This window comes from Halichoeres trimaculatus, unplaced genomic scaffold (assembly GCF_033239565.1).
Source record: "Halichoeres trimaculatus isolate MK-OKI-2021-1 unplaced genomic scaffold, fHalTri1.1 fHalTri1_scaffold_16, whole genome shotgun sequence".
In the NCBI taxonomy this organism is placed as follows: domain Eukaryota; kingdom Metazoa; phylum Chordata; class Actinopteri; order Labriformes; family Labridae; genus Halichoeres; species Halichoeres trimaculatus.
Genome location: NW_027437194.1, coordinates 9979027 through 10002884, shown reverse-complemented (window position 1 = coordinate 10002884; position 23858 = coordinate 9979027). Strand labels below are relative to the sequence as shown.

Sequence of the window (23858 nt, the reverse complement as noted above, 5' to 3'; positions counted from 1 at the left end):
GTTCAGGTGAATGTCTGTCTTTTGTCCCTGTCTTCTTAGACTTTAAGGAGGGGCAAAAAAAAAACACTCAAGTGCACTTAACTCTTGCAAACTCTTGCAGAAATCCAGTCCTTCTCTTTGTTTGCAGTAAACTTGTAATACTGACGCTATTTTGCAGATTTGTCTTAGTATTTTGGCGCATTTGGTGGCACATTTTAGTCTGTTGCTTACACACTTGACTGTGTTTTGTTCCTTTAGCTAGGTTTTAATCCCACTGAATTCCCCAAATATAACAGGAGTAACCCCAAAGTTAAGAAACAGGTGATTGCACATGTCAAAAAAGAAATAATTTTGGGAATTTTTGTTCGCGAAAGTGGATAAAAGCGTAAGATAGAAACTCTGCGAAACTTGAATCTCTTAAAAACTACTCTTCAGTGTTTTCTGAGGTCTCAAACGTCCTAAAGGACTCTACTTGTCACACATGCCTGCAGTGATTCCCGTGTCAGCTCCTGACTTTGGATTCTTTGCCAGCGCAGCAGGTTTAATCTGCGGCTCTCTGAATGGAGGATGAGAGGGATAGAAGTCTTTGAGAAACATGTGTAACCTCAGAGGGTAAAACAACAACACATGGCACGACGGCGTGCCAAGGTCCCAGACGCTGAGCCAGAGAGGAAGAAAGTTTTCTTAAAAGAAGAGTTCAGCATTTTAACAGTTTGTGGCTTTGATCTACAGAAAACAGAAATCTGAAGTCTGTGCGTGGAGTTTGAAGCTGGAGGCAGAATGAGGTTAGCTTAGCTTAACATAGCGGCTGGAAGCAGAGGGAAAAGGCTAGCCTGGCTTTTTCTCTATGGCCAAATCCTGTTTGACTTTCATTTTAAAGATTTTTTGTGATTAGCTTCCCTGCCTTAGCTTCTCATGTTTGTATATGAAAGAGAGGGGAGGTGTGCTCTCCCTGCCTCAGACTTTTGACAATCCACAGAGGCTACATGGAAGGGCAGATTAGAGTCATACCTCAAAATATTACAGAATGAACTTGACTGAAAAACACAGTCAACAGTCAACAGTGGCTCAAAACGCCCCCTCTGTTGTAAACTGGCACTACATGGATCCTGTGAAATCCCAGCCCAGTTTGCCATTGAGAAACGCTTTTGTGCAGATGCACGTCGTTTAAAAGGGCTGTGTTTGAAAGTGATCTTGAAAAGGTCTACCTTCTAGATATATGCCTGTTCATAATCCACACTTTAAAATGAGATTATCAGCACCAATGAAGGTTATTTAGAAATGCTACCTCATAGCTTCTTCGTAAGTTCCCGATCAGGTCGAGCAAGACCGGATTGATTTACTGCACATCTAGGTCTCTATGGCAACACCACACTGGCTGACAAAGTTTAGTAGTGAGAAGCAAGATCTGTGTTTTGGTAGAGATGGTGGACACTGGAGCCGAACTGTCAGACAGAAAAAGGACAGAGGAGCAGGAGAAAGCTGAAAGGGAAAGTGATAGAGCCCAAGCTAAAGGCTAAAAGGGCTGAGCTGATTTTGATGATGCTCAATCCAACCCACAGTCAGCAGTTATTCTGCAGGGGTCTGTTCAAACTTAAGAGTCTATCAATAAAATGAAGAGTGAGGTTACGTTAGCTCGGCTTGGTAGACTGGCAGGACATGATCATGATTCACTAACATTGCACATTACTGACACGAATCACAGCATTGGACTGTCAGTTGCCAACATGCGGATGGCCACTAAACTACTGTACAAACTGACAGTTTGCTTGTTGTCACGTTAGCCTTCTGATATGTCATAGCACTGGGCTGCTAGTAACGCCACATGTAGCCAGCTACTGACGTACGGTACAAACTTATGTTTGCTTGTTGTCACGTTTCAGACAACGGCTCCACGTAACTGTTGATAAATACCTTATCTCATTGCGTTGCATCCAGTCAAAAGTTGACTTGAACAAAGAAAAATTATTCCAGAACAAACACACGTCTGACTAAAAGTCACATTTTGACGACAGTGTGCGTGAGACTCCAGGCCAGAAGGTGGCGAGGATCTCCAATTGAAAACAGATTCTCCTCATAGCACCTTTTAGCGGTGTACCATTACCATGTGTCTCTTGGATTTTCTGAAGTATTGAGTGATCCATCTAGCATCGTAGGATGACAATTGTTTTTGTCATTTTTTCCGAAGTTTTTTTTTTTCTAAAACTTTTCACACTTTCTATGGGGCTGTTCTTATGAGTGGCCTGTGACTGCACACCCTCCGGCTGCAGATTCAGGATCTCATTCTAGGGGAAATTTCCCTTTTCCAAACCCAAACTGGACTTGCACGACACTAAAAAAATACTCCTGAGCCGACATAAGAATCTACGTGTACTTGGCTAGTGAACAATTTCACTTATGCACATCCAAATGCATTGGCTCTTATTGTAAAACTATAAACAAAAACAGCAAAAGTGGAGACAGATTCATTTAGAAAACAGAATTATGTGACTATATGTAGACACATTTTATAAACATCAAAAAATTTAAGAGTCTTGGGCTTTATTTTGTTCATCTGTCGGTTTTCTGATTGACCTGTTATGTGTATTCCAGCCATCCAGTCATTGACAAAGGTAGGAGAGTCACTATACTCTTAAAATATTTGATTTGTTACAATAACACGAGGGTCTTAGAAGCACAGTCCCAGATTCAGGGTCCTGAAGCTGCAGGCATGTGCTATCATGGTAGAACTTCAGTCGTTATTAAGTATTTGTGCGCAGACAGGCTAACGCCTGCTCTTACCAAAGTAAGTTTCTTGTAGTAGTGCAGACAGATCAGAGATCAGAAAGCTGTGATGAAGTTTTAACCTCTTATATCTCCTTTAAAACAAACTCCATCAGTGTCTTTAGAATGTACAAACATCGTGTTCGATGTCTGTAACAGTTCCCCAAACCCCACAGTGACGTCTTCAGACTGCTTTTTGTTTCATGACTCAGTCTGCGAGTCAAACATGTTCAACTTTCCACCACGTAACGTGAAGAAAAACTTCTCCAATGAGGAGCTGGGAAAGGAAACTTTGATTTCTCAGCTAGAATAATGACAGAATGGATTAAAAAAAAGCAAATTTAAGAGCTTTCGTGTGTGTGAGTGTGTGTGTGTTTTTGTATCTGGAGTGTTAGGAGTGTGGATAGTAAGAGCACAAAGCTGTGAAAAAACTCGACCCAATGAAAAAACGGTCAGAAAGGAATTCAGCCGAAGAGAGGCTCCTTTGTTTTGGTCATCTTTTTTTTCCCCCTCATGTGGCGTGTTGGCATGTTGCCCCCACCGTGTGTGTGTGTGTGTGTGTGTGTGTGTGTGTGTGTGTGTGTGTGTGTGTGTGTGTGTGTGTGTGTGTGTGTGTGTGTGTGTGTGGGTGTGTGGGTGTGTGTGCTACATGATAACTATCAGCTTATTGTATTTGTTCATTGAGCCTGGGAACTTTGCTGCTATTTTTAAACCAGAGGAGTTCTGCATTCCTCACTTTTGCTCTGTTAACCTTATTTTGCCGCTTCGAATGTGTGTGTGTGTGTGTGTGTGTGTGTGTGTGTGTGTGTGTGTGTGTGTGTGTGTGTGTGTGTGTGTGTGTGAGTCTGTGTGTTTCAGATTAGAAACAGATGAAGATTTAGTAGTCACGCACTCACACATACACACACACACACACACACACACACACACACTGTGACGCTCACATATGCTCACAGAGTTAGTCCAGTTCCTTTGTGTTGGCTGCGATCCCTCCCATCTAAATGGCTGGAAACCGGTAGTGGTCTAAAAATAGCCCGGTACACGGCTAAGAATAGACATGACGGGGCTGAGTATTTGTGTGTGTGTGTGTGTGTGTGTGTGTGTGAGTGTGGTTTGCCTGCTGGATGAGTGTGAGTGTATGACTGTGTGAGCCGCTGGAGGAAAATAAGGAGGAGGAAGAGAAGCAACTTCAGGCTGAGTAACTGAGCTTGAGTTCCCCTCTACCTCCACATCCTTCTTCTTCTTCTTCTTCTTCTTCTTCTTCTTCTTCTTCTTCTTCTTCTTCTTCTTCTTCTTCTAAGAAATAAATTTGACTCAGGTTTTATGGAAGCTTGATGTTTACTTCCTGTTACTTGGTTTACATCAAAAACATGCTTGAGATTGTACTCATTTTTACTTGAATTAATCTCAAACCCTCTTATTTGTTTCTAGGCTGGAGGAAGAGAGAGTTAGATACCTTATTATATTCATCAAAAACCTCATAATCTGCCACATTTCACAAAAAATAATCTGCCACATTTCACTGCTACCTGTTGACACTGTGGTAAAAATGTATATTCACTGTCTTTAGGCCTTAGACCATAGGAACTATCCTCCACAACATGCATTTTAACTGTCGGACTAAGGGTCTGAAACCCAGTTTCCACGAAGAGGTCCAGTATGGATCAGTACAGTTTGTTACAGGTTTGTCCTGGCTGTAAAGCCTGATCCTTTTTGCCTTTCCACAGCCAACCATGCTCTTCTTGGTAGGCAGCATGTAAGCAAGATGCCTACCAAGATGCGCTTCATTAGGTGAGTCAGCTACGTAATAGCTACTAAGGATGGGTACCTTTCACATTTCAAACGATGCGGTACCTAGCAATTGGTATCAGTACTCAACAGTGCCAATTTTCAGGTACTTTTTTGTGTTAATGTGGTAAATCATAAAAATTAGTTTAATAAAATCTCAAAATTTTTCAACTTCACATATTCATTTTTCAATGTATCCTTGCAATGCTGTGTTCATGTCCTGCATGGAAAATCCCCTACTCTTCCACTCCCTCACAGTAACAAGAAAGCATTTGGGTACCCAAACATGGTACCTTTTCATTTTACATGAATTGGGACCCGGTACTTGAGGACAGAATTTGATCGGCACCTATAAAAGCACCTAATTAGGTACCCATCCCTAATAGCTACACAGTTTTGTTTCAACAGTAGTTTCAAGCTGTTTTGTGACGCCATTTTCCAAACAACAGCTGTTCTAACACAGAAGTCCTGGTATATGTATATGTGTGATAATCTCCTCACTAGATCAGTATTTAATGATGATCTAAAGCAGTTTGAGAAGCATGCATCCCGCTCAAAGTCCTCGATCAACTGGCTCGTTTTGAAGTACAAACATGTTTCCATCTCTGCCGTCTTCATGCTTTAGACTGGGGAGCACTCAGTCCTCTGTTTCTCCACTCCAAGCTGTTTGGGGCTTTTAGAAACCCCTCACCTCTAAGGGGCTTAACAGTTAGCTCTAGCTACGCTCTATCTAACAGTCCAACCCCCTGTGAATGGTTTTAATAGAAAGTAAAATTCAAAGCAGGTTAAAAAATACGATTGTGCTGGATCTGGAAGTAACCCCCTTCAAGAGCCAAAACAGCTCTTACATTTAATGAGTCAGTTTGAGAGCTTTATATAGGTTCAGTGTGTGAGTCTGCTACCATCAGTCATAAATTAATCTCCATTCAGCTCTACAGATTAGGTTAAAGAGAGTCATTTTAGCAGATTAGGATCTTCAGATTCAGATCGATCACTTTCACATACAGAGGCTTCAAACTGTGCCTGCAGGACTTTTCCTCTCAGCGCTGTGTTTACTCAGAGTGGTGTGAGTACACTGCTGCACACATGTACTCCTCAGAGCATCTTCAGATGTGGTGAAGAAGGTGGAGGAGGAGGAGGAGGAGACCACCCACGGAAAAGAGTGCGGTAGAAGGACCTGAAAGTGTAAAAACAGAAAAAAGGGAATCGATGGAAAAGTGCAGCCCAGAGGGCGGAGGTGTGGACGGGTTTGGGAGGAGCAGGATGGACGGAGGGGGTGGTGGAGATATTATGGCATCTTCCTCCCTCCCTCCTCAGCTGTCTCCAGGAAGCTGTTCAAACCACCTGCCACACACACACCCCGACACACACATTCCTGACCGGCAGCACAAAGATCATCTACTCCAGCAGGGTTTTAAGATGCTCAGCTCAAACGTTTACGTTGGAACACTTTGCTCTTTTTCATCACATTCATCTGAGTGTGAGGTTGTGAAAAGAATGAAAGAAAATCCTTGTTTCCTCAAGCTAAAGAGAGTAAATGTTGGACATGGAGTGATGTCAGTAAAGTGTTGAATGATTTATTTAAAGATGATGATATTTGTTTTATTTCTGCTGCAGAGACGTGTTCAAACACTTCAGATAACGTAGGTTTAAAGGATCTATTCCAGGATGCATCCAGGAGGTTACCCACACCAGCTCTGTTTCTTTTATTGAGAAAGGAAGCAGTGGGCGTCTTCTGGAGGAGAGAGTGTATGTGTGTGTGTGTGTGTGTGTTTGAAGAGGGGAAAGTGGGCTGCTGGAGTCGGTTTTATGTTTTAATAGACGAGCCAGATTGACAGATTGCGAGGGAGGGATGGGAGTGACGAGAGTCTCCGCCACGGAGCAAAAAATAGCCTTCTACGGCCATTGCTCCGGTCGCCAGGCGAGTATTGGTGGCGGCTGCCTCACCCTCGCCCCCCCACCTCTCTTCTTTCCCTGCAGACCCCCACTCCTTCTCTCCACAGACAAACAGGTGGACATGACTGGGATGAGTGGGATAGCTGCACTGGGCCAACCACTGAGCCCAGTGTGTGTGTGCATGTGTGTGTGTGTTGCAGTTATCCGGTGACAGACTGGACTAATGGGCTGTGAAGTGCTGAAGCAGGAGACTGAGGGCCAAACCACATACTGTACAACACACACAGACGCTCAGTTTAGGAAGGAGCTCTGTGGTTTAAACTCAGTTTAGAGTCAAATTTATAAAGTCAAGAAAAACTCTGGTACCCCAAAAAGTATCCAAAAATGTCAAAGAGTTTGATGCCTCTTTAAAAACAGAAACAGACGATGCAGCCTTGGTTTCAAACCTTCAGTCTCAAAAACAAAACATTCAATCTGCCGAGCCGAATTTAGGAGCTTGTGTTCAGTGCTGCTGTGATTGGATGATTTGTTTGTGTTAAATTTAGTCGCAGGAGTTTGTGTTGGATCCAAACTGACTTTTTATTAAACAGCATCAACACAAAACCACAAACACCTTAGTCCAGACAGAATATTACGGCAACAGTTAGGGAAAAAATACAAGCCTTGGCCAAAGAGTGATATTCTTTGATCAAAACTGCAAACTTGTGCTTAGAAGTCATAAAAGAGATAAAATGACAAACTTTTCAATTTTTAATTCCCAGTTTTGTGATTAGCTGGATAAAAACTTTTAGTTAAAATCATAAACGTAATGCATTTCACTCCCTGGACCTCCCTATAACATATTGTGTATGCTTTTGTCGTATATATTTTTTTTGTTTTGTTTTGTTTTGTTTTGTTTTTGTTTTTTAAATGTGTTATTATTTATTTATTCATATTCTTTCATTGTAAAACTTAACTGGCTATATATATATATATATATATATATATATATATATATATATATATATATATATATATATATATATATAAATAATTTATTTATTTTTTTGCAAATGGAGATAGATAAAATAAAATAAAAAAAATAAAATAGAGAGATAAAATGGCAAACTTTTGTATTGAAAGAAGTGGGAAAGAAGTTATGAACAAACTCATGAAATTAAATTCAAACTGGACATAAAGTAGAAAATCTGAAATTTGGAGAAAAAAAAAAACAAGAAAGTTGCCAATTTGTGAGATTATGAAGCCAAGAACTTGTGTGTAAAGTTATAAAATCTTGAAGAAAAGCAAATCTAGAGAGTACCGTCATGTTTATAAAGAAAAGAGTTGACAATTTGATATTGAACTAAAATGGCTAATTTGCAAGACTGAAATTCAAGCTGCAAGTTGTAAGAGAAAAAAACACGTTTCAAATTCTAAAAATGGCAAATTTATTAGAAAAAGTTACAAACTTGAGATCAAAGTACAAAAAACATAAACACTTATAAAAAAAGGAGGAACAATAGAAACCATGTTGTTTTTCATGTTTTGAAACATCCTGGATATGTTTTGTTCATTTTTATTGAATCCCAATTGACTTTTTATTAAACCACACCAACACTAGATCTCAAAACTGATTTCCATATTTGTTTCTGGTTAAAGAAAATGTGTGTGTCTCTTCAAAACTTGCAATTGACAAACTGCAGAAAATGAAAGTCAAAGAGCGTAAAAACACGCAGGGACAGAGGTTACGTAAGTATAAATGTGTTGTAATCACCTGATACCTGATTCAAAGATTTCACAACACTGAGATGAATCCTCGTCTGAACCAACATGTCCGACGTTTCTACAGTTACCTCACTTCACTTAATGAGATTTACAGACTTTAAATATTTATGACACTCATATTGTTTTTATAAAGCTCTGCTTAGATGTTTCTTTACTTTCTGACTGTACATCTTGTGTTTGATGAATCTGTACAGTTTGACTTAAGAAGTTGATGGATCAGTAGTTTTGTGAAGTCTGCTCAGATGGCACCCTCTTGTGGTTGAAAGAGCCATTGCATCTTTGATTTAAAGGGCAGGCACACACATTAAGGGCTGTTTGTTTGCTGTTTTTGTTGTTTTGGACAAAAAAATGTTGACGTCGTGTCGTGAGTTTCCTCCAGATTGACTGACCAGTAATCAGATTATTATGTTCAGCTCTGAAGCCGGTTGACAGTGAGTTTTGATCTTGATGTTCAATCCTGATTTGTCGGTGTGTGTGTGTCTCCCCATAAACAGACTCTGCGTAAAAAAGGTTTAAACGGCTGCGACAGCCCCGACATTGAGGCTGACGACTCAGCCGGTCAGAGCCCCGAGTCTGAAGATAAATACCGAAAAATCAACGAAGACATCGACCTAATGATCAACCGACAGAGGATCTGCGTGAGTACACACACACACACTCAGGTTTGGTTTCAGTAATTAACCCTTAAAGTCCTGTGTGAGGGTGTTAACCTGGTGATCCTCATCCAGCAGGGTCTGCCTCCCTCTAACTACGACATGGGGGTCTCCCTCCCAGGCAGTAACCCCGGCGGTCTGCTCTACTCTCACCCCGCCGTTGGCTGCGGCCTCAACAACCATAACGTGCTGCCCGTCTCACACACACACCCATCTCTGCAGAGGAACAGCATGTCCCCCCAGAGACCCTCCAGCGCTGGAAACGCAGGTGTGTAAATAGGAAGATAATCCAGAAACACAGTGCAGAGTCTGATCCGTGTGTTCTCTGACTGTGTGTGTTTTTATTTCTGTGTGTGTGTGTTCAGGGCTGATGGGATCAGAGCTGCCGGGCACGGTGGTCTCCAGCGTTGGTACGTCTGATGTTTATTTTTATTCTTTGACGTCTCTGAATAAGAATTAAATAAGACAACAGTGACAAGTAAAAATGTCAACATTCAACATTTTACTCTGTCTTATAAAGAGAGGAAAGATAAAAGGCTTAAGAGAGCCAGTATGGGAAAGAGAAAAGGAGCTGACAGGAGAAGAGAAATATTCTGCGATGAATAAAATCTCAAAATTGGGCGATAAAAAGGAGCAAACTCAAAGTCAACTTTTCCCAAATTTGTTGTAAAAACTTTCACATGCCCCAAATTTGCAAGTTGCAAATTTGTATGCTTTTGGTAAATTTAAATAAGTGCAGTAAATAAAATTCTTCTTATATTAATTTATATTTTCTCCCCTCCTCCTCAGTGAACGGCAGCTACAGCAGTCACTGCACCTCCCCTGGCCTCCTCTCTCCTGGAGGCGTCTCAAAGAACCTGCAGGAGAAGAGTCCTCCTCACATGAACATGAGCCGGAAACCCGACCTGAGGACCCTGATGCCTCCGTCCAACAAGTGCAGCAACATGCCCACCATCGTAAGTCCTCTCACCTTTTTGATCCTCTGTCACCTGTTGACCTTCACCGCATGTTTACATGTTATTCATCCACGGACACTCTGTGCTTTAACGCTGCAGTGTGAAGATTTTGATCTCATGCTGGTGAGTATTTATTTATCTGTGAGACAAAGTGTAGGAGTTATATGTTCATGTCTGTTTTATTTTGTCTTGTTTTGTGGTGCATTGGTCTCTCCATCTGTCTTTTTAGACTTTGTTTAGAGACATGTTTGTGCAGGCATCTTTTTGCTTGAAGGACGATTTCTGCGGCCTCTGATGAACTGTCTCTTTGTGTTTCAGAACCAGAGAATAAATCACTCTCAGACGGCTCAGACCCTCTCCACTCCGGCCGTCTCCCTCTCTGCTCAGACTCTGCCGGGTCAGGGGATGGGAGGGTATCCATCCAATCTCTCCTCCTCCTATGGCACAGGTGAGCACAGCAGAGCAGAGACACACACACCACAGACTCATTTTATTGACCATCAGGTGACTGAGAGTGTGTGTTTGTGTGTCAGAGTTCTCCCTGGGCGGTGACCTCTCCTCAGTGTCCGGGTTTGGAGGTTCTGGTCTTGGGTCTATGACGAGCTGGCAGCAGCAGCAGATCCAGAACCTGCAGCACTCAGCGCTGGGACACATGGGGTGAGCAGAAACTGAGGGTCATCAGCTGCAGAGATTCTAGACTAAAAGGGAAGGGGTTTAAAGTTAGGTCTCAGGTCTCTTATGTCACGTACCTGACCTTTCTTGGGCTTATTTTTCAGGAACTTGTGTCAGAATTCGAACCTGAACCTCCCGTCCGCTCACCAGCACCTCCACATCAAATCTGAGCCCGCCTCTCCTCCGAGAGACCGCAGCATGATGGGAGCTGGACTCGGAGGAGGGGGAGGCGGCCTCTCGGGATACTCTTCCGCCGCAGGCCGGGGTCTCACCGAGTCAGGCCGCTCGCCTGGCGACAGTGCGGCATCCAGCTGCGGCAGCTCGTATGAAGGCAGCGAGGAGCGCGAGGATCATCACGGCAGTGACAACTTCCTCCTGCGGCCCCTGTCCAATCAAGACGAGCGGCACAGTCCATCAGTGAAGAGGATGAGGCTATCGGAGGGGTGGGCCACATGATTGGCGGGGCCTGCAGCTAGAGGGGGAGGGGCTTAGCAAAGTTACCTTATAGTGTTATTATTATTATTATTATTATTATCATATTCTTCTGTACTGAGTGGGTGTGCTAATGTGTAACGTGTACCTGAGAGCAGGCAGACAGACGGTCTGCGTTTAAAGAAAGAGGCGCCTGACAGACAAAGATCAGGGTTTATCAAACTGCTAAAAGATTCACAACCGATGGAAATCATTCAAAGAGGAAAGAAAACTAGGCTAAATGCAAAGTACAAGTATGCTAAATTCTAAAAATAAGACCTGTTCAGAGCAGGAAAAAAAGTCAGAGACATCCACCTCACGGATGCTTCTATAAACAGGAATCATGCTTATGTACGTCACACATGAGGGGGTTCAGAGCGGCTTTAAGGCTGCAGAGAGGAGCGTGTGAAATAAGACAAATCCTAAAACTGCATCAAAACTACTCAAAATAAGAGCAAAAGCAATCAATATCAAATCAAAATATTAAAAATAAGTTTGGTTTATATCTAGGTTGTTGGAAATATGCAGAAAAAATGTGTGAATTATATTTAGATTAGAAAAACTGAGCTCATCACATTCAAATTCACAATTAAGAGCATGTTTGGATAATGAGGGAAGCCATGCCTGCAGGAGGGGAACATGCAAACTGTATAGAAAGGTTAAGACCCTAACCAGGACCCTTATTGCTGTGAGGCAACTCTTGCACCACCCTCCAAATGATGTGCACAAAACTCCTGCATGCTGTCTAACTTGCAAACACCTCTCTTACATACACTCCTTATTTCAGGTGAGCTGTCTACATGGAGCGCTGGTCTAATAAAGAGTGCACAGGAAGTGCAGCATGCAAGGAGGCTGTAGGCTTTATCAAACTGGTCTGGAAGCAAAAGGAAAACAAACCTCCAGCAAAGAAGTTGCATGACACTAATTATTCAAAAACAGTATCTAAGTAGTTATTTTAGTCAGATCTCTGCCAGCTTGTACAGGAAAGATGAAAAGTAAAAAAAAAATCAACTTAACGCAAAGATCTGCTCCCTTGAGTCAGAGGTGTTGACTTTCAGCAGTTTGATAAACTCATTTTTGGGTCAAACTCATACGCTCACAGCCTGGTAGTCCATACATGTACCGCTTGTTTTGTGTGTGTGTTCGGGGGCGGGGGAATATACGTAAATATCAAATATGTTACATGCACACTGAGTCTGTGCACACATGTATGCAAACTAACAAAAAGTGAAGAAGTCTGGTACTCTGAACGTGAAGCTACTGGTGAGTTTGGGAGCAGGCGTGCCGAGGCGGAGCGCTCCGTCCACGCCGTGTTGCAGGTTCAACATTTTAAAACTTTTAGCACATTTCAATATGAATGTATGGAAGGTCAAGAGTGTCAAAAATAAATGGAATCAGAGGAAGTTCAGTGAAAGGAGGATGAAAAGGATCTGGTAAAGGAAAGAAGATAGGGAGAAGGTTTCAGAGAGGTGAAGAAGGGATATGCAACAGGTTGCAGAGGAAAGAAGCTTTGGAAGAATTTCACTTGATGTGAAAACATTTGATGGAATGAGGGAATAACTTTCAGAACGTATGGAAGCAAAAGAAGGTTTAACACTTTGAAATCTTTTGAACAAAAAAAATATCATCTTAAAGCCTTAAAACAGTCAGAAAGATCTGTTAACAATCCAAAACTCAGACACACTCAAAACTTTATTTTAAAAAGGTTTTCAAAGTCTTTGAGTGACAAAAATAAAAATATTTTCAGATTTCTAAAGGTATCAAGGTTGAAAATTGATTCAAAAATGATTCAAAATTTTTGAATAACTCAAACCAAAATATCTAAAAGCCCTTAGGTACTTTACTGTCCAAAACTCGAACCACCAAGCAAAGTTATTTTGTTTTTAAAAGACATAAAAAAAATAAAAGAAAATAAAAGAAAAAGAAAAAAAAACGAGATGAATTTAGAAAAATAAAAAAAAGTTGCGATGGTAAAGAGGAAACACAAAAACTTTTTAACCACTCCTGAATGTGTAAATGTTCATTACATAAATTATAAAATAAATTAAACAATGACTCTTAAAAAATCTTAATTTAAAAAATGAATTTTCATACTTCTGAACTTTGGCATCATTAGTTTCAAAGTATATCACCTTAAAACATGATTTCTGTATTTGAATGATAAATATTTTAACATGGTGTCATGATGTTCCTGCCTAATGAAAAAAAAAAGATTCCCAGAGTCAAAATAAAACTTAAATTTACTCAAAAAGCTTTTAAGTGATTAGAATTTTATGCTTCTTGGGCTTTAGAGAGTAGAAGTGAAACAGCTTCAATTCAAATCAAAAGCCTTTAACTAATGAAGGTTTGATTGTTTTTCAAATTTTTGGTTACATTTCATTTCGAAAGATTTAAATCATTTTGCCTTCCTTTGCTTCCATACAAAATCAAACGGCTGATGTTGTTTTCCTCTGAAACAAGTGGACAAAGCTTTTGTTGTTATAACTTCATGAAGAACAGATTTTTCTGATGGTGTGACGCACAGAAAGAGACAGAGGGAGAGGTGGATAGAGGTGGAGCATGTGCTGAAAGCTTGTGTGAGGATTGCACTCCTTAAAGCCATATCCAACAGGACAGTGATGCTTTGCTGCACAGAGTTTATAGTGTTTGTGTTTTTGAATTCCTTATTGTATCAAATTGATATTGTTGATGTCTGCAGCTCTATTTAATAAGAAAACAGTAATTTAAGAAGCAGAGACGTTTTCTATGAAACATTCAGGGAGATTTTAGGTCGGTTTAAAGTTTCCTGTTCAGCTGGTGTCAGAGTTCAACCACAGACAATCACAGAGCATGGAGGACAAAAGCACAACACACGTCTGACTCTGCAGCGACTTTGTGGTCAAAGAAACAGCAGTGGGTTTACCAAAGCACGCTGATACCATCAATTTAAAAATAAACTCTTGTGGGGGACAGCTACAACTCAGCCCCACCCACACTATGCCAAATTATACTCAACCCTGAGCCTTAAAATGATCAAAACAAGTGAGTTATAACAAAAATGTAACTGCCCTGATCAGTGTTTGCAAAGAAACGAATGAGGAAAAGAAGCCAAAATTACCTTTTTACCTGAACATGTTTAAAATGAGGCTTTGTTGAAGATGTGCCACTTTTGGGACTAGCCTCTAGTGGACAGTCACAGAACTGCAGCTTTTGGGACTTTTACATGGACTTCATTTTCAAAAACCTGAGGTTCCAGCTCGGTTTGGACTTTCAAATGAAAACAATCTGAGTCTGTTTCAACAAATTTAATTCGTTTTTAATTTAGCCACACAAAACTTGTAATATCCAATTCTGTTAGACACTTTTTTTGAAGTGATTATGTGTAAAACACATTTCCAAAAGTTTGTCAAACGCATTCAAACATTTAAAAACAGCTTTCCAAGAATCTGCTGTCATTTTAGCTGCTTTATTAAACTGGATTGAGGATTTTAGCTCAAATTGAAGCTTCCCAGCCTCCAAAGTGCTGCTAGTAGCATTTTGAGTTCACTTTAAAATTTATTCATCTAAGGTTTTTATTGTTTTAATCGCCAGATCTTTGTATTGAAAGCTAAAAAATGACTTGTGGAAAGTAGAAACCCCCTGAAGCCTGAACATTAATCAAATTTTACACTTTTGTGGAGTAAAAAGTCCTTTTTTCAAAACATCAACTCTGAAGTTTGGTAGCTCAGAGGTTTATTTATTTGACTTGTGACTTGTGATTTGTGTAGATCTTTTAATTTCTTTCCTCTGCTACATCCGTGCTGTATAACCACTAAGTCGTTGCAGACCCGTGGGAGAACTTGTGCCTCAGCTACTCTGACACTAAACGCTCTGGACGGACTCTGACAGCCTCAGTTTTCTATCAGCAGCAGACGGTTTGGTGTCTGAGGGTCGTTCACATTTGAATATTTTGGTTTTAAAACTGTATATTTGGAGTTAAGACCCTCAGCCACAGTCTGTTAGTCCCCCTGTTAGCGGTTCAATTCTCCCATCAGCCCCTGTTAGCTGCACTAGCTGCCTTTAGTTAGGTGTGTTGAAGGGCAGAGCCCACTTGTATTTTTCTGCACTCTGTCTCCCGCCCAGTCTGAGCCACAGGGGGGGCAGGAGAGCCAGGAGCTCGACCTCCAGCCCTGGTGGAGTCGACTGTAAGCGGGTGAAGCTGACAGGTGGAGTGTTGACTAACCAAAGTGTGAAATAGCCTGTTTCTTGTGTTTTTGGTTTGATTCTGTAACGAGTAACTGCCTGGAAACTAAAGAATGATCCAATTCTTATTTGGAGACATCAGTAGATGTTCTCTGTGCTGTAAATTTAAACTCCCCCTTTTACACGCTCCAGAAAAACAACGAGTGTGAGATTCTCAAAAAGAGATTGTTAGCGGCATAAGCTGGCCTTTGTCGCCGCTTTGGAGACAATGTTTCTCAGAATAAAATCAAACTGTTGTCGCAGTCACACATCATGTACAGAAAGTCCCTCACTCACCAATGTGCTAGTATTTGTATTTTGCAGAAAAATATTCAAAAATATACAAAATATACAGGCTCTGTTACAAATCTCTCTGTGTCTCTGTCTTTATTCCATCCTCACACAGCCACTCTTGTTTGTTTTAGAGAGAAAAGAAATATGGTGTCATGATGTTTTTCCACTTTCCCAGTTTTTATCTATCTTACACTGAATTTCAAAATTAAGTGCCTTAAAACAGTTGATCAACACTGTCTCATTTCTGTTGAAACATTTTCTGTAGTCCTTTTCTCACATTTAGTTGTCCCTGTGACCATTTAGAGTTCAAGCTGTCTACCATGTATTGGCTTTTGTTTTCAAAGCAAGGTTCTCATATTTCTTTGATGACTGGCAGGAGCAAATAAGGACTATGTCATGATTTTCAAACGTGATCAGCTTTTAAATTTTGAATTTATATTTAGATAAGTCAATTACTCCTTGTTCTGCTATGCAAAAAAACATATATTTACTATATATTTAGGTCTATTGAAAAGTCTTAAATTTAATCTAATAAGTGTGCAGGAATCCTGCAGGAAAAAAAAATGTTATTTCTCAGAAAGAAACTGAAGCAAAGAAGTTGGAGAAAATATATCCCCTTAAAAAAATACAAAAAATATTTGCAACTCACCTCAAAGATAAAAAATATTTCAGGAGCTTCGATAAATATATCAGGAAATACTTTATTTTCCACCATGCAAAACTGTGGGTTTGTATAATGTTTTTCATTAAGATGCAGCTGTTTCTCACTCTGTCAAGGTGCATGCACCAAACACAAGTAATTTTTAAATTGTATGTTTGTATGTTATTTTGTTTTTTAATCGCCTTCTCGTCCCTACATTTTTAGCACGCTGCTGTGATGGAAAATAGCACCTCAGAAAAACACTTTGAAAAATTCCCAGATAACTCAGGGGAGAGGTCAAGAGGTATTCTGTTGTTTTTGTCCAATTGAATGAAATTTCACTGAAGCACTTTGAGTTTTAGCGAACAGCCTTGAGCTAAGCATGAAGGTGCAGTTGCATCACAAAAGCCATCAGAGCTTAAATTGAATCAATTTAGGGTGTTTGAATGAGACCTGAGACACTGATTTAAAAAAAATTATAATAACACATCCTCTGGTTTGCACTTTTTCCTGTCAAACCTCAAAATCACAGGGAAAAACAAGTTTTCACTCATACAGGACCTGAAAGAAACAGTGAGAGTCACAGACCTGAGACTCCAGAGAAGTCTCAATCCTGACCTGAAATCAAAGGACATCAGCTTATGATCAAAGTTTTCTCAGAATAACTGCACAACACTTTTTTGAATTTGAATTTACTTGCTAATTTCAACAGGGAAAAATATGTGAAACATTGCTTCCAGCTCCTTAGAGAGAGAGTTACAGAGTTTTAATTTGCTAAAACAATTTAAAACATACCTGGTCACAGTGATGGGACAATTTTCACTTACTTCTGTAGACTACACTGGTGCAGCAACATTTGTGTGACAATAAACCCATATGTCCATATTTCAAAGTATGTTTCTCTAATTTCCAGATAAAGACACTGCGAAGAATGGATTTAAATCATTAACATGGACTTAAACCTTTTTTTAAATGCAAATCCAATGTGTTATTTTGTTTGTTTGTTTGTTTGTTTGTTTTTCATATGTGATTTTCAAATATGTAGACAACCAAATAAAGAGCAGAAGTTTCAAGCAGCAGGTCCACCAAAGCCACAGAGTGACCACCTGGGGGAGCCAAAGACTGCAACAACCCTTAGATTAATTGAGGCGGGACGTATCATTAAATAGATATCACAGGGCAGCCTAGAAGAGGAACACATAGATATCTTTAATCTGCTCATCAAAACATCAAAGATATGGTATAAAAATCTGAAAAGATGTACCAAAGACAATACAGAAATCTATACCTGGGATTTGTATTTGTAAAATTACTAAAAGCTTAGATTAGCCGTTGTCACAAACTTGTGATGATTGAGTCTGTGTCAGAATATTTTAAGCTGTCAGTTGACCTCATTTTTTTAAAGTTTAAATCAATAAATATCAACATTATGGTGTTCAGTGTCTTAGTGACCTGATTGAACCTTTTTCACTCTGCCCCCTGGTGGTAAAGTAGCTGTTTCATTCTTGACAAGTTAAAATATATTTGCTTTTTTTTTTTTTTTTTTTAATTATTTTTTTACTGTTTTGAAAAAAAAAACAAAAGACTACAAAAATGCATCAAAAATGTAGAGAGAACGTTTTTAACTTTTTTTGGAGCTTCCTTTGACTTTTTACAACCCACACTGTTTTCTTTAAACACACCTCAAGCAAAACCCTGCTTGACAGTGAAGCAGATCCTGGGTTTAATTTTTGAGGGCATACTTAGCTAGAGCTCCTCTTTACCTGAACAGAACTTGTGCAGAGTATCATGGAAACTTCTGAGAGGTCACCAAACTTTTTTACTCTGCTGCTTGTCTTGTTTTGGTCCCTGCTGCAGCTGTGGTTTATCTTTCACTCAACGTGCAGAGGAAGGAGGTTTTAAAGTACAAACCTCTCATAAATTACATCTCAGAGCTTTGATATGAACGCAGACAGCTCGGGTTTGGTTTTGGCAGTCTCAGTAATGTCCATAGATTGTTGGCTCGCTGTGTGCACATGGACGGGATGCCGAAATAAAGGGCGAGCGTTTTACTTTCTGAAGAAGCTGCTGTGTGAAATACAGTGTCTGTAAACAGATAAATAAGACTGTTTGCTGCTCACACAGTTTGGGTTTGATTAGAATAAAGCTTTCTGTGGGCTGTTTGAGCAAAGCAGCCAATCCTAAGCTGTGTTTAGAAGTCATCAAGGACAGCCTGAGAACTGGCCCTCGGCCCACATACCATTAAAGTGCCATGCACACGTGTGTGTGTTTGCAGCGTGAGCATCAACGTGCGTGTTCATCAAGTGTATGTGCAGTTTGGAAAAACATGCGAAAACTTTAAAGTAAACTTTAGAAAGCCCAAATTACACACAAAAATATTCACCATGTCCCTGACAGGCTCTGGTTGTTATTCAAAGTGTATAACAGGATGGATCCCAACCAATAACAGGTTCCTGTTCAGACTAAAACAACCGGGGGGGGGGGGGGGGGGGGGGGGCAAAGTATGTTTTTCAGCATTTTTCATGTTATTTTTGGTAAAATTCAGAATAGTTAGAAAAATACCAAAAGGTGGACCCAATGTTTGACCATTCTTCAAGTAAGTAAGCATATTTATTCACATTTAACTAAAAAATATATATGTTCATTCATTAATCCAAAAACACATACATTTAATATGTATGTAAAGATTCATACAGGTACAAACTTTATACAAACCTATGTAAATATTTACATAGAAACATGCAAACTAACATAAATATATAGACTCAAATATGTATATGTGTATGCAGACATACATATAAACCTATGTGCATACATCCATACATATGCAAACAAATATTTATGAGTATTTATGAAGACGTGTATGTAACACATACACGTACAAATAAATATCCACATACAAAGATCGGTTTAAATAAAAAATTTAAACACATTTGTGTTTATCTGTGTATAAATAAAAGACGCATAGATATCTGTGTACATTGAAAAATATGTTCATTTATATATGTCACTACATACATACATGCATGCATACATACATACATAACATAAATACATACATACATACAAACATACATACAAACATAGACACATACCCATACATACACACATGCAAACATACTTACATACATACATACATACATCCACACATACAAATATACATTCATACATACATACATACATAGACACACCCATACATACATACACACATGCACACATGCATAAATAAATACATACATACATACATAGACGAACACCTTTACATACATACACACATGCACACAAACATATACATACATACATACATACATACATCGACACACATGCACACATGCACATATAAATACATACATAAATACATATATACATACATACATACATAAATGCACACATACATAGATACATTCATACATACATACATACACACACACATGCACACATACATACATAAATACAGACAAACATACAATCATACATACATACATACATACATACATACATACATACGTACATAGACACACATTCACATATGCACCCATACATACATACCCACATGCACTCAAAATACATACATAAATACATACATAAATACATACAAACATACATTCATACATACATAAATACATAAATGCACACATACATACATACATACATACATAAATGCACACATACATACATACATACATACATACATAAGTAAATACATACATACATACATACATACATATGTACATACACACATAAATGCACACATACATACACTTATACACACATACATGCACACATACATACATACATACATACATACATACATACATACATTCATACATACATACATACATACATACATACATACATACATACATACATACATACATTCATACATACATACATACATACATACATACATACATACATACAAAGACACACCCATACATACATATATAAACACATGTATGACCTCCTTTCATTTTGTCTTTGCAGGGATCCTCTCTGTGATGTTGAATAACTGGCTGATTTAGTCAGGGACAAAAACTAGAACATTCAGCTGACCTTTGTATTTGTTGATGGTTTACAGTCATGGTGGCTCGTTCTGCTGCAGGTTGAAGAAATCTGTCAAACAGCTCGTGTAAGACGTGTGACCCAGATTCTGGAAGCCTAAAGAACATGTTTCTCCCGCTCCCGAGCTTTACGTCACAGCAGATGATGTTTTTAACATGAAATATGGCCGTGTGAAGTTTTTGTGCAGCTTGCATGAGACTCTCTGTGCAGGACTTGAGTGATGCAACAGATAATAGACTTTTACTGCGCCTGCTTCACAGTTTAAACACTAACAGCTGAAAGGTGTGGTGCACAAGTTTCACTAAATGACCTGCACCTTGGAACCATGTGTCTCTGAAGGTTCCTCATCTTTGTGTCACATTTTTTTGTCTTTTTGGGGAAAATGAGGTTAAAGCTGATCTCACTGACAGATTGGGCCCACTTTTGTTCATATGTTTGTGTGTCTGTTATTTTTAAACACCTTCTCAAGGATCATGTTCCAGAGTCTCATTCTTGATATTCACAGAACCAGGAAACAAAACAACACCTTCCCTGCCTGTCTGTGCTATCAAACAAGCTTTTATCCTTCATGGCAGCTGAACAAGGTCTCTGAAAACTGTCTGTCTGCAGATCTGTCTGTCCGTATGTGCACGCTGCCTGTTTCTCCAACCAGTTCAAACCAGTTTGTGTTTATCAGCCGGACAGACGCAGCCCGTAAAGAAGAAGCCAAAACATTGTTCATGTGACCTCTCATCACTTCAGTGTGTGTGTGTGTGTGTGTGTGTGTGTGTGTGTGTGTGTGTGTGTGTGTGTGTGTGTGTGTGTGTGTGTGTGTGTGTGTGTGTGTGTGTGTGTGTGTGTGTGTGTGTGTGTGTGTGTGTGTCTTGGTATTTGAGTGTTGTGTATGGAAGAGTCAAGGTAACACTGGGAGCAAGCAGAGGAAGGAGAAATGTGTGCAGAGAGGGAGGATTAGTCATACGTTCAGTCTGTGTAGAGAGAATCACTCTATCTGCTCGTTGACATGTCTCTGTATGTTTGTGTGCTTATTTACAGGACAAGGAGAGGATTTCACATCATGCATTTACATGACAGTACAAATAAAACTCTTAAAACATGCAAAAGATGAGTAAAGAGAATGATACGACCAAGATCAGAATCATGAAGTGAGTCCTAAAGCTCATGAGATGACGGAAACAGTACCAAGCAGACATTTACAAACCAGTTTCATGTCATCTCAGTCAATGCAAAACACATACCAGCATGTGTATGTTTGTCAGTGTCTACAAAAACTTTTTTTTCTGTCTATAACCACAAAATCTTCTATCTTGTAAGACGTTTTAGCAATTATTACAGAATCCTACACTTCAAAAAGTCTTTGGCTCCACGAAAGGAGATCTTGCATAAAAAAAAAATAAAAAAAAAACATATGAAAAGGGACAGAAGACTCAGAAAGGCGCTGAGCCAGCTGTACACCTTACCCAAAAGCCTGGTTTAAACCTGATGCTGTCCTGTAAGAGGGCATTTTACTGCCAAAAACCAAGATAATTTTCTGCTCTTTTTACTGATTTTAGGCATTTATCACAAGGAAGAATTAAGTGACAATGAGAAGAACAAAATGAGAAGGAAACAATGTCAACGGGGGATGGATGGTTGAAATGAATTACATAACTCTGTACGATCCGCAGAGTCCCTTTCTACTTTTAAGAGATGTCTGAAAACGTATCTGTTCAGGGAACACTTGTGCACTTAAGCTGACCCTTCTCCCCTTTGCCCTCAGGGGTAGAATGAGTCATTAGGTCTAAGACTCAGCTCTTGTGATTTTTTAGCACTAATTACTGAATTTTGCTGAGGATTGAGATATACTGTTGCAGCAATTAGTTGTAGTTTGTTGGCTTGTTGATTATTGTAGCCCTCCCCCCAAAAAATGAAAAAAACAATAAAACAAAAAACTTGCACTTAAAGGCACCACCTGCAGCCGAATATCTTGTAGCACTGTTGTCGCACTAACTTGGTTTTCCTTCCATCTAAATTATTGCATGTGTTGTTTGTCCCTTTGGACAAAAGCGCCCGTAAACTGTAAACTGGATGGAGACATTGTGAGAAGGACATGTTAGGAAAGAGATGTAAAGGTAATGAGATGGAGACAATGTTATGGGGATAATGAGGAGATAATTAGGAGGGGACAAAGTGAAGGAGACATTGTAAAGGACACAACGAGAAAGAAATGATGTGCAGACAATGAGAAGGAGACGATGAGAATAAGACAATGAAAAGATAATGAGAAGAAGATGATGTACCGGGAATGGGTAGGAGACAATGAAAAGATAATGAGAAGGAGATGATGTGCAGGCAATGAGAAGGAGGCCATGAGAAGAAGTCAATTGAAAAACGATGAGAAGGACATGATGTATAGGGTAAGAGAAGGAGACAAAGAGAAACAGACAATGAAGACAACGAGAAGGAGACAATGAAGACGATGAGAAGGAGATAATGTAAAGGCAATGAGAAGGAGAAAAAGAGGAGACAATGAAAAGACGATGAGAAGGAGATGATGTATAGGTAATGGGAAGGAGACATTTAGAAGAAGACCTTGAGAAGGAGACAATGTTCAGATGATGAGAAAGGGATGAAGTGAAGGCAATGAGAAGGAGACAAAGAGAAGGAGACAATGAAGAGAAGATGAGAAGGAGATGATGTAAAGGTAATGAGAAAGAGATGATGAGAAGGAGACAAACAGAGAGACATTGAGAAGGGTACAATGAGAAGGAGACAATGAGAAGGGGACAATGAGAAGGAGACTATTTTAAGATGATGAGAAAGAGATGATGTGCAGGCAATGAGAGGTGGACAATGAGAAGGAGACAGTGAGAAGGAGATAATTAACAATCAATGAGAAGGAGACGATGTGAAGGAGGCCATGTACAGGCCATGTAAAGGTCATGTATGGGCCATGTGCAGCAATTCCAGCAAGACTGTTTCTCTGCAAAACACAATCCTGCTCAGCAGACCCATCGCACGGCTTGCAATCTGTGAAATTTTCAACATGTAGTTACATTTCTGAGGAAGTGCACATTGGACTGCAGCAATGATCATAAACAGAATTAATAAAAATTAAGAACTAAACCAAGAGTATAAAAGAAATCTGATACCTAAACTACTTAAAGTCTTCAGGCCAAAACAGCACAACAAAGTCAAAAATGAAAATCTGTTCATTGAATAAAAAAAAGGAGAAACAAGAAAAGAGCAAACCAAACTTTACACACCTTCCTCTGTATCCCACTCAGGTGTTCCCCATAGAGGGAAAATAGAGTGAGGATTTTTTTGTCTCTCAAAGGTTGCATGTTTGTCGCTGCAGAAGAAGAGTCCAAAAGACAGTGGGATTCATTGAGTAGTTTTGAACCAAAACAACCTTTTCTAGATGTTTTTCTGCAAAATGAGCAGAGAAACTGGCTTAAGCTTTTCAGCGAGTGTTACGACTTCAGCCAAAAATCCAGTCTATTAAACCAGAGTTAAGGTTTTAATCTGAAGTCTTCCCCAAATATGCCTTCCCTCATCCCACACAGCCTACAGCAAATCCCTGTTTAACCTATAAACACAAAAACACACACACACACACACACACACACACACACACACACACACACACACACACACACACACACACACACACACACACACACACACACACACACAGCAAAGTGTTTATGTCTGAATCTGTCATCCTGTAATGAGCGTAAACAG

General features: G+C 39.6%; 1 protein-coding gene across 4 annotated transcripts in view; it reads left to right on the top strand.

Moving 5' to 3' along the window:
* mef2ca (myocyte enhancer factor 2ca) overlaps positions 1-15534 on the top strand; it is a 31448-nt gene extending 15914 nt beyond the window's left edge. The window contains exons 4-11 of one of the 4 annotated variants that reach the window (XM_074690189.1): positions 8685-8828; positions 8922-9111; positions 9209-9253; positions 9633-9799; positions 9899-9922; positions 10118-10247; positions 10333-10456; positions 10576-15534. In XM_074690189.1, coding sequence (XP_074546290.1) covers positions 8685-8828; positions 8922-9111; positions 9209-9253; positions 9633-9799; positions 9899-9922; positions 10118-10247; positions 10333-10456; positions 10576-10927 — 1176 coding nt within the window. In that variant the 3' untranslated portion in view covers positions 10928-15534. Of the gene's footprint in view, positions 1-8684; positions 8829-8918; positions 9112-9208; positions 9254-9632; positions 9800-9898; positions 9923-10117; positions 10248-10332; positions 10457-10575 lie in introns of all 4 variants that reach the window. The other 3 variants (XM_074690188.1, XM_074690191.1, XM_074690190.1) reach the window with 3 other exon arrangements.
* The last annotated feature ends 8324 nt before the right edge of the window (positions 15535-23858 follow it).